Genomic DNA, 17,359 nt, shown 5'->3' with positions numbered 1-17,359 from the left:
CTGACTTGCCTTCTCCAAGTTAAAGGGTATAAAGTGAATTTATTCTGCTCTGTATTTCAGAGTTCACACTTCAATTTAGAGCAACTCCACGGAGTTCAGTCGTGCTGATCTTGCTTTACAGCAAGGTAATAAAGATCATAATCAAGCTTTCCAGGCTGCTAAGGTATTTCTTACTTGATCATGTTGGAAAGGTGTATTCCTCTCATCACAAAGGCATGCATAGCTAGATACCACGTTGTGTAAAGATTACTTCTCCTGATGTGGCTGGCTCTGACTTTAACTGGGGAATTTGAGCACCCTTACAGACTAAGCATAAACAACAAAATGTTCTTCAGAGACAAAAACTAATTTAAAAGAATCCATTTAACTTGTATTTGACAGCTAGAAGAATGCTGGTTACTTGCTTGCTTTTAGATAGTGAGGCTAATGACCCTTCAAAAACAACTCCAAAATGTGCTGTGGTGACATTCTATAAATAGTAAGGGCTGGGAGTTCCCTTTTAATTTCTTTTTTGGTAGTCAACAGTAAGGAAAATGAAGATTTCAGTAATTTATCTCCCTCTTCTTGTGCATTCATATCCAAGTACCAAACTTCATATACTAAAGCAAAGCCAGAGCTGTACCCATATTCACCTGTGCCACTGCTGAACTCTCTGTTCTGCCTAGGGAACTCCTCACACAAACCATTAATATCTTGGTGGTTAAAAAAAAAAATCATATGTTTGCATATCCAAGTTTATGAACTCAGAATTATTCTGTAAATAATGTGTAAAAGTTGGAGGTAAGGGAAATGAAGCTACAAACGAATAGCACAACAAATGACCTAATGAAAAGATACACTGTTCATGTAACTGCTCCTTCTAATATTAAAAGAAAGGATGGGTGAACACTTGTTAGAAACGTGTCCATTAAGAGACACATTTGCAAGAATCAGTGTTTTGTACAACTTTCTTAGGCCAAATTTCAAGTTTCAGTTTATACAGGCCCTCACCAGGATAAGACTTCAACCAATCCAAGCCATAACTGAGTTTACATCTTATTCTGAAACACAGTCAAGATTAAAGACATAATAAATTCAGGAGCTGAAGAAACAACCAGACAAAAAATGATGCATCATCTGGGACTTCAGCTGAGGACAATCCCAATTTGTTTTTTGCTTCTGCAAAGAGATTAACTCATTGCTAAAGGAATGACCCTAATTACTGGGCTTCCACTTTGATTTTTTTTTTAGATAAAGCATGCACAAAAATATTTTTAAGGGAGAGAGAGGGGGGGAGGGAGGGAATGGGGGGAGAGAGAGAGAGGGAGAGAGAGATGCTCATAGGAAATGTAAACGACAGCCAGCTAGTAATTGAAAGAAATAATTGTTTCCCATTATCTCTGACAGGCAAAGCCTAGATTTGAAGTGAAATTGCAAAAACACAAATTATGCAAGACGTGGCTTCCATCTAAGAAAAAGAAGTCTGTTTCTCTGAATATTGCAGTTTCAGAGTTGAATGCACCCATCTTGGGACAAGTTGCTAGCCAAGTTGGACCACATGTATTCCTACTCATTTTTGAACACTGCTAAAAATGCATTGGATTTTCACACAACTGGTAGCCAAAGCTTTGTCTGAATAGACATTGTCCATGCAACGCACGCATTTAATTTAAAGTATATTATTCAATTTGAAGACTGCACTACTCAGTGAGATAATGCCCTGTAGTTTCAACTGAATAAGGTTTCATAAACAGTTCAAGGAGAGGAAGGCTAGTGGGAGACTAGTTGAAATTAAATAAAGCCTCTGAAAATAATTAATTACACCATGTACTACCAAAATCTCCTAATAAAAACAGAACAGTCAGAACATGTCTGAAGCAAAGTGGCCAGCAGATACTCCAGGGAAGGGATCTGGCCCCAGGACTGTGGCCTGGTTGGCCAGTAGGAAAGTGCTGTGGGCATGCTGGGAGCTGTGCAAGAGGACACGCAGGCATGATCAGGCTTGGCAAGATTAGGTCAAGTGAAACATCACATAAACATGATTGCAGAAATAGCATCGCTGACAATCTCCATCAATGCGTCAGCAGGCTGAGCATTCAGAGTTTCGCCGTCCTCGTGCAGATCCTCAGCTGAACAAATAGCCATGACCTGCTGAGATGTGGTGCTGTGGCTCCAACAGTGCCTGTGCTACCTGCAGCCCCTCAGGTGAGGTACTATTCTTACATGAAGGGAATACAGCCTGGCACCTACCCCGGGTCCTGACCGGATCGGCAATGCTCGAGGTGTCTCCGTAAAGGAGGAAAAGAACCACTGCCACCATGGGAGGGATAACTTAGATGGGTTGAAGCTCACTGCCTTGTCTCTGCAGTTGGAAGCACTGAGCTCTGTGCTTGGGCTGCTTAAACAAACTCCTGCTCAAGCACAGACTGAAAGTTCTCCCCAGCTAGTAGAGACCTGAACTTCTTCCTGTTCCATAGTTTTAATAGCTTGTACAAATAAAAACAGTAAAACAAGCAATGGTCTTGGCCCACCATTTAGCATCTGGTTACACTTCAGCTCAGTTCCAAGCAACTACTAGAGCCTAAGGGTCAAGACAGAGCATGGGGAAAGCTGTGATTGATTGACTGATTGATTGATTGTGTTTTCATAGATCTTTTGATATACAGCCCCCCCCAAAACTTTGCAGTACTCCAGAGCTGCTCTCCAGATTCAGTGTGACAGGACTCAGTGATGTGCTGTTGTCAATAAGTGCATACACTTCATGCTTACTTGCTTTGCTTAAAGTACAAATCATAAATAGTTGTATGTGACAAATTTCCCAGTATTGAACCTTCACGGCTGCCAAGCAGCATGCTGCAGAACAGAACAGGGAGGGCTATAATTTTCTTTTCTTCGTTTTGTTATTTGACCTTCAATTTTTCACTTGTCCTTGGATCAGTCTGGAACTAAATATAGTCTTTTCAGCATTATTTATATGTTTAACCCAAAGCTCCCCACATGTGTCAAGGGACTATCACAACACTGTTCTAAATTGTTTTAACAGCTTATTTTAAATTGAAAAATGTCATTTTTGAAAAACCATTGTCAGTTAATTATGATTCCACAAACTCCTACCAGCTCTCTTGTGTCTTGTAACAATTTGCTCACAGCCTCCAAGACAAAGCCTCCAACTTGCTCAGAGAAAGCTCTTGAAACTGCCCAGCCCTTGAAAATGCTGACTGATCTTTAAATTAACACAATGATAATGATTTTGGCCACCAGCTATTTACAAATGCAATGCAATTTACAAACAAAACCCCCCTTAGATGGATCAGCCGCATCCTTGGGGATCAACAGTCATGGGGTTAAAACATCCCTTAGTTTGTAGAGAAACAATTCACTATTTGGAATTGGAACCAAAACCCACCACATTCAAAGGAAAGTCATTAGTGTCGGGTTACATACAGTAATTCCTCCTGAACTGAGCAATATATTTTTCAGTCAAAAGGTCTTTCCCAAGCAAGGAAAAGACAAAACAGTCACTGTAATGATCCTCTGTGAAACCTTGAGAAAGGACATTTTCTGCCTCGGGGGGTGGTTCTCTGGTGTCTATATCAGCTACAGACCTAACCAAAACAACAAAGAGCTGGGTGGGGGGACAGGTACAGGGGCACACACAGACGCAGACAATTTCTATCACGTAAGAGAAATTTCCCCTATATCATCACATTCTGCAAACAGCATCAATTTTCTTTTATTTACATAACCAGTGTGAGCAACTTCAGAGAAGGATTTATGGTGCAGCTTGGGTTTCTGTGTGGGTTGCTCTTTTACTGTATCAATATTATGTTCAACAACATTTTTTAGTCAGAAAAATGACCGTGTGAAAGTTAAAAGGTGGAAGAATTATGTTCTCAGGTAAGAAAGAAAAAACCCCACAATACTGTTTTATTACTGGTCTAAGCAATGCAAGCCAAATTCAGCCTATGAATTTAAAGGGCTTGCACTAGTAAATCAGCTTAGAGCTGTTATTTAAGAGTTCAGAATTTCTTGGATAATTAATGAGACAAGCTGTCCATGTAAAGTTTACCTAAATGGTTTTACATCTTACAGTCAGCTCTATAAGTTGACCCAAAATAGTGTCACACAGAAAAACAATCAGCCACTGCTGCCAACAATTGCGACAAAATTTCCCACTATTAACCACCCCCTTTCAATCCAGATTTTCGAAAGAACTAAGCACCTAAAATATTTTACTTCTTCGGAAAAAAAAAAAAAAAAAGAAGAAGTCAGCTATGTTACAACACAGCTTTCATTTCCTTAAAGCTCTGAGTTCAAACTCCATAGATGTGTAAGCCTAAATGCTCAGACATAAGCAAATATCCTTGGGAAACACTTTCACAAATATAAGTTTTAAAAAAAAATTGATTCATGTGCACTTGTCATTCAGGGAAATTTCTAGTCAACTTTTTTTGCTGCTCCCTAACTTTACCAGGGCAATTGAGCAAAGTAAACAGAACTCCGTTCTCACGCAAGTTTGAGACTCTGTTTCAACGATTCAGCAAACTCAGGTTTAGGGCAAGAAGCCTCTGATCAAAACCATCTCAGCCATACCACCCAAAGAATTGATCTGGTAGAAAAAAGTTCTTTTAACTGAAATTTGTTAATATGGAAAAGTGAACTTCAAACCAGATCAGGTACAGCCTTTGTTCTCCCAGTAGCACAGCAGAAATTGTATCAGTTACTTGTCTTGCATTCCAGTTAAACAAATCAAAGTGGTGTCATGTGCCCAGCCCTGTCCAGCTGAGGTCTGCCTTGGAGAATGATCCGGTGCTGATGAGTGTGAACCCGCAGCCAGCTGCTGCAGTCACAGATCCTGGAGTGGTGGGGAGAGACTGCAGTTTTTCAAAAACACAGAACAACACATCAACACCAGAATGAAGATATACAAGCCAAAACTGAGGCAGCGTCATAAAATACACTCAGGGCCAATAGCTAATGTCTCTGTTATAAAAATCCTATTGGTTTTACCCAAGGTTATTTCCTTAGCTGCCAGGAGTCATTTGACTGGAGATGGGATATGGGGGTTGCTTTGGGCACTGAACATGATCTATCCAATGATCAGATCAGTTACGTTTGGCTGCTTATTTAGAAGCTGTTTGTTCTGAGTCACTCGCTATGTATTTATATATAGGTGTAAATGTATACATACATGGATACTTGCAAGGTGTTTACATGAAAGCTCTCAGGAGCTTTTTGGATGTCAAACCACAATATTTTCCCTCAGTTCTAAACTGTGCTTTATCAAGATGACCAAAAGTAATGTTGCCAAATTTTACTGCCCTCCAACCCCCCCCCCCCCGCCCCACTAAGTTCCAAGTTCCTTCACGTCTCAGAGGCTACAATTGATGGCAAACAGACAGTCCATTAACCTAGCAATGTTCAAACTTTTATCACCTTTCTCTGCCCCTGCAAGGATAGATACTACTTCCCCAGGCTCCAGCTTAGGAACATCTGGCTTGGCCACCCTCCTCCTGTACAGAAGCACATCTCAGGAGGGGGAGGTGAGCAGAAAGATTCTGCTGAGATAAGATATACCTCCAGCTGCACCTCTGCCAAAGGCTGACCTGCAACTATTCCTTCTTGAGTTCTTGCCATACACTTTATCTACCAGCTCCTCATCCAGACAACCCTCTGCTCTTTCCCTTGCATGATCTCCTTCCATAGTGCCTCAGGGTCTCAACCCCCACCCCCCTGCAACTCTTGGCCATCCACCTGAGCTGTTGAGCTGTTCACCACGGCCAAACTAAAACAGGAAAGCAAGAGGTGCCATCAACCAAGGGCTTACAACAGGCTGAAGGGGCCAATTCCTATTGCCTTCCACCAGTCTCATGCCTGCAACAAGCTTGTGCCCAGCCACAAAGCTGCTGCAGCACTGGAGAGATCTCCTCGCTGACACAGGGACACCTGCAAGCACACACAGGGCAGCAAACTCTGAGCAGTTTCACTGTACTCTCCTCTCTGCCATGTTTATGAGGCACTCAGACTCACTCAGATTATTTCTGTCCCTCATCCTCCCACGGACAATACTCCAAACCCATTCAGAGGGAAGATGCAGTGGTTGTGACTGCAGAGTTCCTCCAGCATATCCTCTAGCATTGCTAAATTACACACTATTAAACAACCAAGCATCTCAACTTTATTAGTAATCTTATTAATACAGCACTGTAAAAGACAAAAAAAGTGGGGCTTTTTGGTGGTTTTTGTTTATTTTTTTATGATGAAGCTGCCACTGTCTGGAGGAAACCTGTGCTTTGCACACACAGAAAGGCACACACGTATTTCATATGGTGCATTGCAAGCTGCACGGAATAGAAAGCAGCTGGAGGAAAATGGCTATAGAGAAATGGTTCTCCTGGGCATCATCTGTTGATTTGTTTTGTTTATAGAAGGAATGAGATTTTTATCTCTGCTCAAAATATAAAATGCTTCCATGGCACTGAGCTCACTGCTTGGCTATGCTCTCACTCAGGAACGTAAATAAAAAGGGGGAGAAGGAGGGAGAAGAAGGCTTTACTGCACAGAATCCCTAGCAATGTCAAAAATTAAATAGAAAATGTCCACCAGTGACACAGTTACAGCTTGAAATAGGAACTAAGTCACCAGCTACCATGGAAATAAAGGCCTCCTTACCATGCTTGTTAGTGGCTTGAGTCTCCTAAATCTGAGGAGGCAGGTTAGGGATAAACTACCCAAATCCCAACTCTCAAATCTGAGACTGAGTCCTGGCAGGATGAACATACTTACACTGTAAATACCCCTGTCCTTACAAGATTCATGGCCTGTGAAGGCACAGGTTCCTACAGTCCTTCCACCATCTTGTGCCCACAGTTAAAATTCCAAGCTTGCTCTGAAACCTTGGCTGGGGAGGTTCCTCACTCCTTTGTGCCTGACACCCCAGGTCTGATGGTCTCTTTCAGTCAATAACAGAGCTCTGTGTCCTAGGAGAACACCAGATGGCTGGTTTTCCACTCAAATTGAGAGCACATCCATTTATGTTACACAAAAGTTGTATCTCAGGAAAGAAAATATATTGTGAAACCAGCGAATACTTAACTACTGCTAAAAACTTAAACTTTTTAAAATTTTAAAACACAACTATTGAGAGACACAACTACAAAAACTGTGAGAAATTACCTGAGGACTAAAACTTTCTAGTATACAAACAAATTTTAAAATACTATTCTTCTGAAATGGGAAAGGCTCGAGGTTTTTTGCCATAGCTAGGAATATTCTCCTAAAACTGAGGATTCTTTATCTTTGCACCACCTTTCCCTAACTCTGAAGAGGAGATGAGAGAGAGCAAGCCAGACACATAGAAGTGAAGGCTGCTGAATATTACTCCAGAACAACCCTGTTTCATGAGCTACAGAGGGGATCTGAAGTCTTTCTGCAACCACCGAGAGGTTTTTTGTTCTTCCTAAAGCTGTTGGCCAGAGCTCTAACCTGAATGGCTACTGAGCAACAATTGGTCAACTCAGGGTCCCATACTGAGAACAATTCATCATAGCTTTCAGAGACATTAATCAATCCAGCACAATAGTGTTACAGTCACTGAAATCTATCCTAAGATAAACATGCAGCTCCTCAGTTTTGCTACCATAAAGCTTATACTGAGAACTCTCTTGGAGAGATTGCTTGATCTCAAGCCATGATGAGTATTTCAGAAAATCTTAAAACAGAGATTTGTTCAGGTCTTTGGAGAACAAACAGGTCATATCGATATTTTAAAGATGGAAGAGGGCCCTTGTAGTTTTGACCACCATCATTCTCTGTCTGTCATGCTAGCATGCAACCCACTGAGGATCCTTTAGCTGCTCATTCCTCTCCCAGGATGGCTTTATTTCATGTCTTTCCCACATTTCAAACCACATGCCTCGACGACCTCTTCAATTGTTATAAGTCTACTGAGAGGGTGTTTATATAAAAGCTCTTTGGAGCTTTTTGGATGCAAAACCACAAACATGCACGCACAGATTACATCAGATTTATTGCCACCAAGTAAGTTAAAACAATACTGAGGGTTACAGGTTCAGAACTCCGCCAAGAGTTCTCATCCAAGGGCATTCATTCAGCAGGAGCCTGTGATCATGCAGTTACCAATTACTCATCTCCTCTAAAGTCCACTGCCTTTTCATCCTTCCCATGCCCCTCAACTCATAAAGAGCATCACAAGGTTTTTAGTAGCTGAAAGGGATTATTCCTTCCAAGGAAGTAGACTTTACTTTGTCCATACAAGCAAGCACACAGCCACTGCCCCATTTCCTACTCCCAACATACATCTCAGTTCAGCTCCTTTCTTCCAGCCTCAATTTACCCAAACATACTTGACCTCAATCTGTAACAACCCACTACAAATTCACATGGAGTCATATCCTGCTGTTCCCAGTCATTCTTCCCAGTCCCTTCCAACCCGTTGCTGGGCATCCAGCTTCTTTTCCCACCCAAGCAAAAAAAGCAATATAACAAGTTCTGCCCTTTTCCTTGTTTGTCGCTTCCTTGCTCCCCCAACAGCTTCAGAGGTTCTGCAGAACCATGAAAGCAGCAACTAGCTGGGAAAGAAACTACCAAAGGAATGGATATGGAGAATCTCCCACATGCTAGATAATCCCTTCATTAAAACTCTTGTATTCCTATTGACCTGCACATCACTCCAGTCATAGATAACACATGTCAAATAAACAAGTAAGGCTTAAAAGAAACTGTCAACAGTCTAAGCAATGGCATAGAAAGCGAGGGAAGGAAGAGGCAGACATGGAACATCATTTTCTCAAGCTCCTCCGCTATTCCTGGGTAAGTGAAATAAATGCATATCCAAACCCAAACCAGAAAATATTTTGAGCTCTTTCAGCTGTCTCACAGTACTTAGCACATACTGAGCTCATGGAACAGTAAACTTTGTTTTCAATAGAGAAAAAAAAACAAAAACAGAACCAAGGAGATAAGAGAGAGAAAAATCCATCTAAAGATTTTGGGTATGTCAAGGGGAACTGATAAAAAACAATCTCTCAATAATACGTCAATATTTTAAAATATTTTTCAGACAGCTCCATTAAATACTGTATAAAACTTCCCTGCAGAAGATCAAGGCATGGCAATCAAAGGCATAAATTACCTGTGAGCCAGCAGACAGGACAAAACAAACACAGGCACGGATGAAGTCTGATGCACAGACAAAAAGGAGTGAAGACGAATATGGGAAATTTTTTTTAAATGATAGGAGCAATGTTAAAGGAGACAAGAAAAGAGACAACATAGATTTCAGCACTCTGAGGAGTTCTAACCTGTCAAAACTGCCCACTGTTTTAACTTTTCATTTAAGAGGGAACACAGGCAGGCTGGCAGGACACTTTGTGTGCTATCTGAAAGTGGAGTGACAAAAATCCACACACCTTGAAGCACAGGGGGAACAACAAATCCCCCCAGTGCAGGGCAATCACAGGAACAGCCAGTATGCACCCCTGGGGTTCAGGGAAGAGCAGAGCTCATGGCAGTGTTTGAAGCAGACCTGAGAGGCCCCTGTGAGCCTGGCAATTAAATGCACAGACACAGCGAGAGACAGCGCCAGTGCAATGGGATGGAGTGCCCCACTGCTTGCAGAGCTTTCTCTCTGAGGAAGTTGTTTACATTGCCTTCTCCCACCATCTAATTTCAATTCCATTTAAAGCACCACCAGCAGGGTATTAAGTTCCTCATGTTCCTAATACTGTCAGTAGATGGAGGCAGGAGCTCCTAGAAGATAATTTGGAGTACCCAAAATCAGTTTGAGAGGGACCCAAATATCCCCAAGTTAAACAAAGCAACCTGCCCAAAGGCAAAAAGCAGATCAAAAGTTAAAACCAAACTGCTGGTCCAGAAGAGCTCAGTGAAGCTCCAGAGCAGACTCTCAGGCAGAAGTTGCCTGATGGAGAAGTCAGAGTACTTCCCTCCCTTGCTGGTCTCTCCTGCCTGTGCAACCCAGCTGAGACCAGACCCAGGCCATTGCAAGCCCCACAGGAGGGGGAAGCAGAAATGGGACGGCTCAAGGGCTGTGTCCAGCTATTTGCTCTTGCGCCATTTGTGTGCATTAGCCAGCTTTGCAGCTTGTTCCACTGGACATGGATCTGGAGATCACAGCAGAACACAGGTAAATATACTTGTTTCATGAAAGGAAGCCATCCTATCCCTGCCTGTCTGCCTTTACATACTATTAAGGCTCCAATCTCCGTGCACTAAAATCAAACTCTGCTTTAATTTGGGATTTAATGGGGAAAGGCATGAAAAAGTTCAGGGAAAAATGAAGACCACAAGGAATTAATAGGCCGGAGATTGACTTTTTTACACAGTGTTTTTAGGGTAAAGTGCACCTTCACAAAAGCAAAAAGCTCAGCAACTACTTGAGGGCCTTCAAATAAACACTGCTGGACACGTAATCTCTAAACTGAAAACAAAACAAAACTTGAAGATAGACCGTTTCTGAGTTTTGCAGTGCAGTGCAACCAAGGAAAACCAAAGCTGCACAGCACTGAAGACCCAGCTACATTTGTCTGAATAACCAAGGTGTTATAACAGCCTCTGAGGATACCCCAGAGAACCTAGCTCTGAAGCTGTGATAGCAACAACAGAAAACTGTTCTGCTTCTTCCCCAAAATGTAAGATAATTTTGCTTACCTAAAAGCAGCATAATCAGGGCACTAAGTGAACTTCATTCTGGATGATCAAATCTACTTTGTTTTCAGAGAAATAAAGTATTTTGTCACTTGTGGTATGGCACTTTTCCAAATTATAATTCAGTAATTCAGCAGTATAATTCTGCTCCTCAGGCTCACCTAGATATGCTTGATTTAGCTCAAAGACAAGGCCATATATTGCACAGCTGTGGGATCAAATTATGTTTGACACATTCGTGGGAATTCCAGATTTGCTTGATGTGAAACTGTATGACAAAGACAATTCAGAATCTTTTTAGGTTTTTTCTGTCATCAACATCAGTTTGCTGATGTTTCCTGTTGAGTCAGATCCTTCTAGCCTTTCTAATGGGACATTCAAATAAAGAGGAGGGAAGCAGAATGATTTCCACTGACATAATGGCCATTTTAGGAAAAAACCAAAACAACCACCAGCTGGGGTTAACAGAATATTAAAAACCCCAAAACTTCCCAGCCTTCTGACCCTGTAAACCTGATGCTGGGTTCACTGCAAACTGAGAAGCTACAAGGTTGTCACAGGAGAAGACTCATTAGGGACCATAACCTTAGGTCCCAGCTCAGAGGTCAGACATTGCTGGTCAGAAGGATGTGGGAGATGGAGACAAGTCCAGCAGCGAGAGCCCAGGAGCAATACAGGAGCACCAGCCCCCGAGCACTCGCTGCCTACGGAGCTGTGCCTTCTGCCAGAAAGAGAAACGAGCAGGCTTTGACACCTGAGCATTAGGATGCCTCTCTGAACCTCTCACCTCAAAGAGCCTGATATAAGAGCAGAGCTGTACATCCTTCTGAGTGTTTGCTGATGCTCCACACCCAGGCCTGTTTCCAGCCAGAGTGGTCCTTGCAGCCCTGTGCCTTTGATGGCAGCAGTGCCAGGCGGAAAAGTTAGGGCCTACCTACCCAGAAAGGATCCAAGTTTTGTACTGCCTGTCCCTGGATCTGTCCAGAAGCATTATCTGGATATGTTAGCGGGAATAATCTACTTCTCTTATGCCTGCACTCAGACCATAAGCCTAGATCTCTAGCTGTCAAACATCTTTCATAAACAGTGATCTTTTGAGGGGCAAAAATTGGTCCAAGGTCTAGTATTAGGTGGCATTATTTAGAAAAAAAGAAGGTTTAGCTAACTCAACCCCAAACAGCAAGGTTCTGCAAAACCAGAATGAAGCTTTTGCTGAAAAAAGATTACTTCTAAACATTCCCTTTAGAGCCCTTTCCAAATGGGGCTATACAGATGCAAAGTAATGCCAAACAAGCAATGGTATTGAAGTCACCTGTACGGAAATACTTCCTTGTCCTGAGATCAATTTCTGGCGTGGGTTAGTACAGGTATGGCACCAACTGATGAACTGTAACACGTGTGTCCCATGTCTAAGAATGTCCCCCATCCACCTGTATGCAAATGTCTACACTTAAGGTCAGAGGAGGAAAAATATTAAGTTCAGTTTTCATTCGTTTTTATCAGAGACTGCAAATTCTCTGGGTCAGGATTGATTTGTTCTGCACTGGGTGGACAGTACCTTGATCTAGGGGGACCCCAATCCCTTAGTCTCTCTATACTTGTCCGTAGCACAAGCGATCATTAATATTACTTCAATGTAAAAATGACATCTTTCTGAATTACTTAGCTTTTCAGAAACAGACAGGAACACCACTAGTTTATGTTTTGCTATGTTTGAAAGCATGCAATTAGACATGGATCTTGCAAACATAAACAAACACTCCCATCCAACCTCCATGTTTCTAAAAAACCCCAGGTTTGTTTAGACAAGGGGTTGATAATCCAGTTTGAACACAGGTATCTGAATGCTGTGACAGCTTCTTCATAATGCTCAGCTTATGGTACATTAAACTTTAAAGCAAGATAAACTCCTGCTTTCATTTTATCAAACATCTACCCAGACAGCAAAAAGAAAGACACAAAGCAATGTCTGCAGCTACAGCCAAGTATGGGATATCCAACTCAGCATATGTTTGAAATTAAAATGAACAATATGTTGCATAGATATACTACTGTATTTTTCAATGGAGAATATCACTAGGATTTGTAAATGTTAAGCTCAGTCTTCCCTTAAGAGTTTGGTTTTATTTCATGCCTAAAAAAAACCCCTGAGATTCACAGAGATTAGGCAAATAGAGACAGCAGTGCTCACAATTGAGAAAGCAAGTGCTCTTAAAAGAAACTGCTCCGATAATCAGTTTGTGTGGAAGAAATCACAAGGCAGGACATGGACAAGACATTTTTTAAGAGCGCTAACTGTTGTGCCACTGGTATTACTGAACTGTGGTAGTTAGCCATATTATGCCTTTCTGCGGTCAATAAAGCAGTAGCCTGTCGATCACAATAATAATGATGTAGCAACAGACTTCGAAGAATCCATGATAAGAAATCTGCAAGAAGAGACTTTTACCTACAGAGAACAAGTAGTAAGAATGGGGAGAGAAGCAGATAACTAAATCCTTCAGGAACGGGGGACAGCAAAGAGGCTTGAGCAGCCTCTTAACAGATTACCAAAAAACAACTTCCCGTTCAAATCCAAATAGACTATGTACCCAAAAAGCTTCATAGCTCTTTCTACTCCCAACATTAAATCAACTACCATAAAAAGCCTCTCCTTAGAGCTGACTTAAGGTCATGTAGAAGACAAACACTGAAAAGTTATAGTTGCTCCACTGATTTAAAAGTGACACACTACGATACAAGCAACACCTTCATATTACACTGATGACAACGCATGAGAAATCAGAGATGTGCTATTACATGATTTGTTATAAAGAGTTTTTGATGATCTTCATTGTACCATAAATAACTGCACAAAAAATTATCAAATCATCCAAGTTTCTTCCTAAGACTTATAACTTCAAGTTTATTTTATGCAGCTACAGCCTCTCCTCCCTTTCCCAATCAACCCTTTCTTCTCTCCCTCTTTCATATGACCTCACCATACCCAAAAATGTGAAGAGATTGGCCTTATCACAGCTTAGCAAGATACCACCTGCCAGCTGAACTGTGACAAATCCCAGCTGGCCTTACAATACACACACTAACAGGGACTGAGGCTGAGCCAATGGACAGCAGCTCAAGGCTGTCATTTAAATCACGGAGTACCCCCATCCACAAAAACCATGCTAAGGAAAGAGCTCAAAAACATGAACATTGCCATTGCCACATTCCTATTCTAGTGTGCATTAGAACTTTTGATTCTCTCCTCCACCTGCAGCTGCCTTCTGTTGAGCCTTACTAAGCCTTTCACAGCCAATAAGGTGGACAAACTGCCCGTTCTTCGCACTCATACAACAGTTGACACAACGTGACCCCGATCAATCATAAGCTACAATCGTAACAAAATTTACAATAGCAAATATTCATTCCTCCCTTTCCCCAGGATTGCCCTTCTAAAAAGATACAATCCTGGCAGAAAAAGCTAAAAAAAAGAATAATTCAGTAGTTATTAAAAAATTAGGATAAGGCTTATAAGGAAAACCTCAAAGGAACTTTAAGAGTTATTACTTAATTATTACTCCTGTCATACACAACACTCATGTTTTCTAACTCCTAGAAGAGCCAGATAATCAGGTATACAACATGACTGTAATAAAAACATTCCCTAGAATTAGAGACCTGCATTTCTATTAGCAACCATTTTACACACTGTTTAAATAATTCCTTGAACCCAAGGTTTCAGTCATTGTCATGAATAAAGGAAGATGTGAGCATGCATTGAGTTTTACTGATTTGTTTAAACAAGCATGCAGTATAAAAAACTTTAACAAAATAGACTCAAATTAGAAAGCTGACAAGTTTGAACAACAACTACCATGCTTACAGATGTGTTTCAAGACTTTAACCTTACGGGCTCAGTCACTGCATTTTACTGAGATAAATAGATCTGAACAGCTCAGCCACCAGGCAAACCTACCAACAGCCCATAGCTTATTTCATTGCAGGTTTAGGAATCGCCAGCTTCCCATTGGAAGAGTGATCTATATGCACCTGTATTTAATAAGCTACTTAAAAATCAACTTGAATCTGTAGATCAACAAGATTGGTTAGTAATAACCATTGGCAGTTAAGAGTATAAAACACTTTCCCCACATAAAACTTTGGCATACTTTTCTTGGTGCTTTCACAGAACTCACCTTCCACCAGAGACACTGAATGGGGTGTCCCTACTGTTAGACAATTTCCCACCTCACTGCTAAGTTGAACTTTTTGAAACTTTTATGGTAGGCACTCCATTCAGCAGTAACTGACCACAGCCATGAGTCTGGTTTAACTCTGCAATTAGAGCTAGGTTTGTTAATGGCCAGACCAAATGTGCGCTAAACCTTAACTTTAAGGGGAGGAATAGTCTTCCCCAAACTGAACCAGAAAATGAGGCCCTGGGCAAGCACACACCAGACAGTACCTGACATTTACAAGGAGCAGTTCCCGGTCTTCAGAGGTCTTGGCACATCTGGACATGTGCTATGTGGAAGTATTGGGCTATTTCAAATGACTCACAGGTGGCCAGATCTCACCAGCTGATCTGCTGCTTTTCTGAACTGTGGATGTGCCTCTGTCCTCCCTCTCTCCCCCTTACACGCCCAGAGATGCACAGGTCTGCAGCTAAACAGCATGGTCTTACTTAATGACCTAGAGCTGCCATTCTTTTTCCCAGTAAAATTCAGAGGAAGTAGGACTTGGATGTTTGTGATGATTTGGGCAGATCTTGCTAAGAAAGCAGGCTCACCCACCTATTTCATACAGCAACACATGTCAAATATGGGTTTGACCCTTTTTAGTCTCCCTAGACCCTCCCTGGACACAGAAGGAAGCTGAACAAAGCTCAACAGGGTGAAAGAATGACAAAATATATGCAAAGCGATCTGTCATTTACATTGCTACAACAATTGTGCTGAACTCATGGTGCCATCACTATTCTCTTCCAGATTACCTTTGGATTTCTGTTGGATTTTTTTCTGCAACAGTCCCTGAAACCTTTCCTTGAACACTCATACAACTGAAAAAAAACCCATTCTTTTACTGGAAGGCAGGATTTGAAGAGACATACAAGTAAAAAAAGTCAGAAAAACACTCCCAGTTCAGGTAATTTAATTTCTGAAATAAACTGTCAGGACAGGGTGAGGGTTTTTTCATTTCAGCACAACTCACTGCAATGCCTACTGTGCTAACCATTAGGGCTGCTGTTATTCTGATTTGTATCCACTAGTCAGTGTGGAAAGAACAAGAGAGGAAATTCAAGCAGCAGTTAAAGTGTCTGTACACTTAAGCCAAAGAACAAGAGTGCAGCATAGTACAGAGAAGAGAACCAACAAGTACTTGTTTTCTTTCTGACCTGGACCAATGTTCCTGCTGCCCAAAGAAATTAATAAGAAACCAACAAATAAGTTCTTAATTTAGAATAAGTTCTTAATTTTTGTTAGCAGTTGGTAAAGCACTTACAAGACAGTATTTCAAGGAGAAAATTCTCTAAAAGCATCATGAGTTTTCTGAGTATTTATTGCACCCTCTGCAGCCAAACCAACTCCCCCTCCATTTCCCTCTTAGGCAATTACCTTCCAGTTTCCCCTCATGGATAAAAGACTCTACAGATGCTGGTGGAGCTTCAGCAGGGTTTGTGCCTGATGTGCAGCCCACATCACTGTTATCACTTACCAATACAGCAGGACCAGGAAGATCGCCAGCAAAGCCAGGGTAACTGTGGTACTGTTCATTTCTAGGGAGGCAAGTGCCAGGAGATCTACAGGCTCCATTTTCCTCCACTACAGCTCCAGCCTTGAGTGGTGTGTGCAGGGGAAAGCCTCTGCAAGGGCTGATAAAGCCTTCCACAGCTAAATGAATGACATCTGCAACAAAACAGGAACCGAGAGAGCAAAAACGTGTCAAGCACAAACTGCAAACCTTTCCTCTTCTCATCAACTGCACACTCTGAGACAGAACTTGAAGGTTCCCTGAATGGTAGAATGTAGCAATTTCCCCCCTCCCACTGTTGTTGACTGCCATGCCAGTAAATATTTACATACCCACCGCTTGAGACATCAGTGTTGCTGAATAGGTTTTTAGACCTCAAGTATGGGAAGCTGGGGAATGTGTAGGGAAAAGTAATGGGGAAGACAGCCTGACCATCTTACAGATCATGGGAGAAAAATATAAAGGCACTTCAGGGGTGCCCTGACATACACACAGTGGCATTCTCTAAAGTAACAAAAACAGAGCATTTTTGCAATATTAAACTTCATTAGCACTTAATTTCCAAGCTGGTTATACCTTGTAAGAATGGAAAAAGTAAACTTAAAATTACCACAACCAAAAGGAGGAATTAGAGGAAAACTGGTCTAATGTGACTTCTAGAATGCATATACAGATAGAAATAATGAGCAGAAACCCTCAATTTTTTGGGGTAGTACCAGATCCATAAGTCAGTATCTGCCACACTGATGAGTCCACACTGACAGCATTGTTTGGCTGTATCATCTCAAGTTCATGAGTCCTACAGCCAATTTTCCTGGCTCAGTGCACTTTCCCCCTTGGGGGTATCACTAACCAGTCTCTCCAGAGATATGCTGGCTACCCTTAGGTTGTATTTCTAGTATCAGATTTAACATCAATATGGTCAAATCTACTATCTCTGCACTGTGGCACAGTCAGGCTG

At 41.6% G+C, this 17,359-nt stretch overlaps 1 protein-coding gene across 3 annotated transcripts in view; it reads right to left on the bottom strand.

Moving 5' to 3' along the window:
• Nucleotides 1-17,359, bottom strand: part of TBXAS1 (thromboxane A synthase 1) — a 260,715-nt gene that overhangs the window by 212,199 nt on the left and 31,157 nt on the right. For all 3 annotated transcript variants that reach the window (XM_042050428.1, XM_042050426.1, XM_042050427.1), the window contains one exon: nt 16,363-16,553. In XM_042050428.1, the coding sequence (XP_041906362.1) occupies nt 16,363-16,460 (98 nt within the window). In that variant the 5' untranslated portion in view covers nt 16,461-16,553. The remainder of the gene's footprint in view (nt 1-16,362; nt 16,554-17,359) is intronic.

This window comes from Corvus kubaryi, unplaced genomic scaffold, assembly GCF_017639235.1.
Source record: "Corvus kubaryi isolate FWS band 111438036 unplaced genomic scaffold, C.kubaryi_AGA036_p1.0 74, whole genome shotgun sequence".
NCBI lineage: Eukaryota > Metazoa > Chordata > Aves > Passeriformes > Corvidae > Corvus > Corvus kubaryi.
This window is presented reverse-complemented; position numbering and strand designations above follow the sequence as displayed.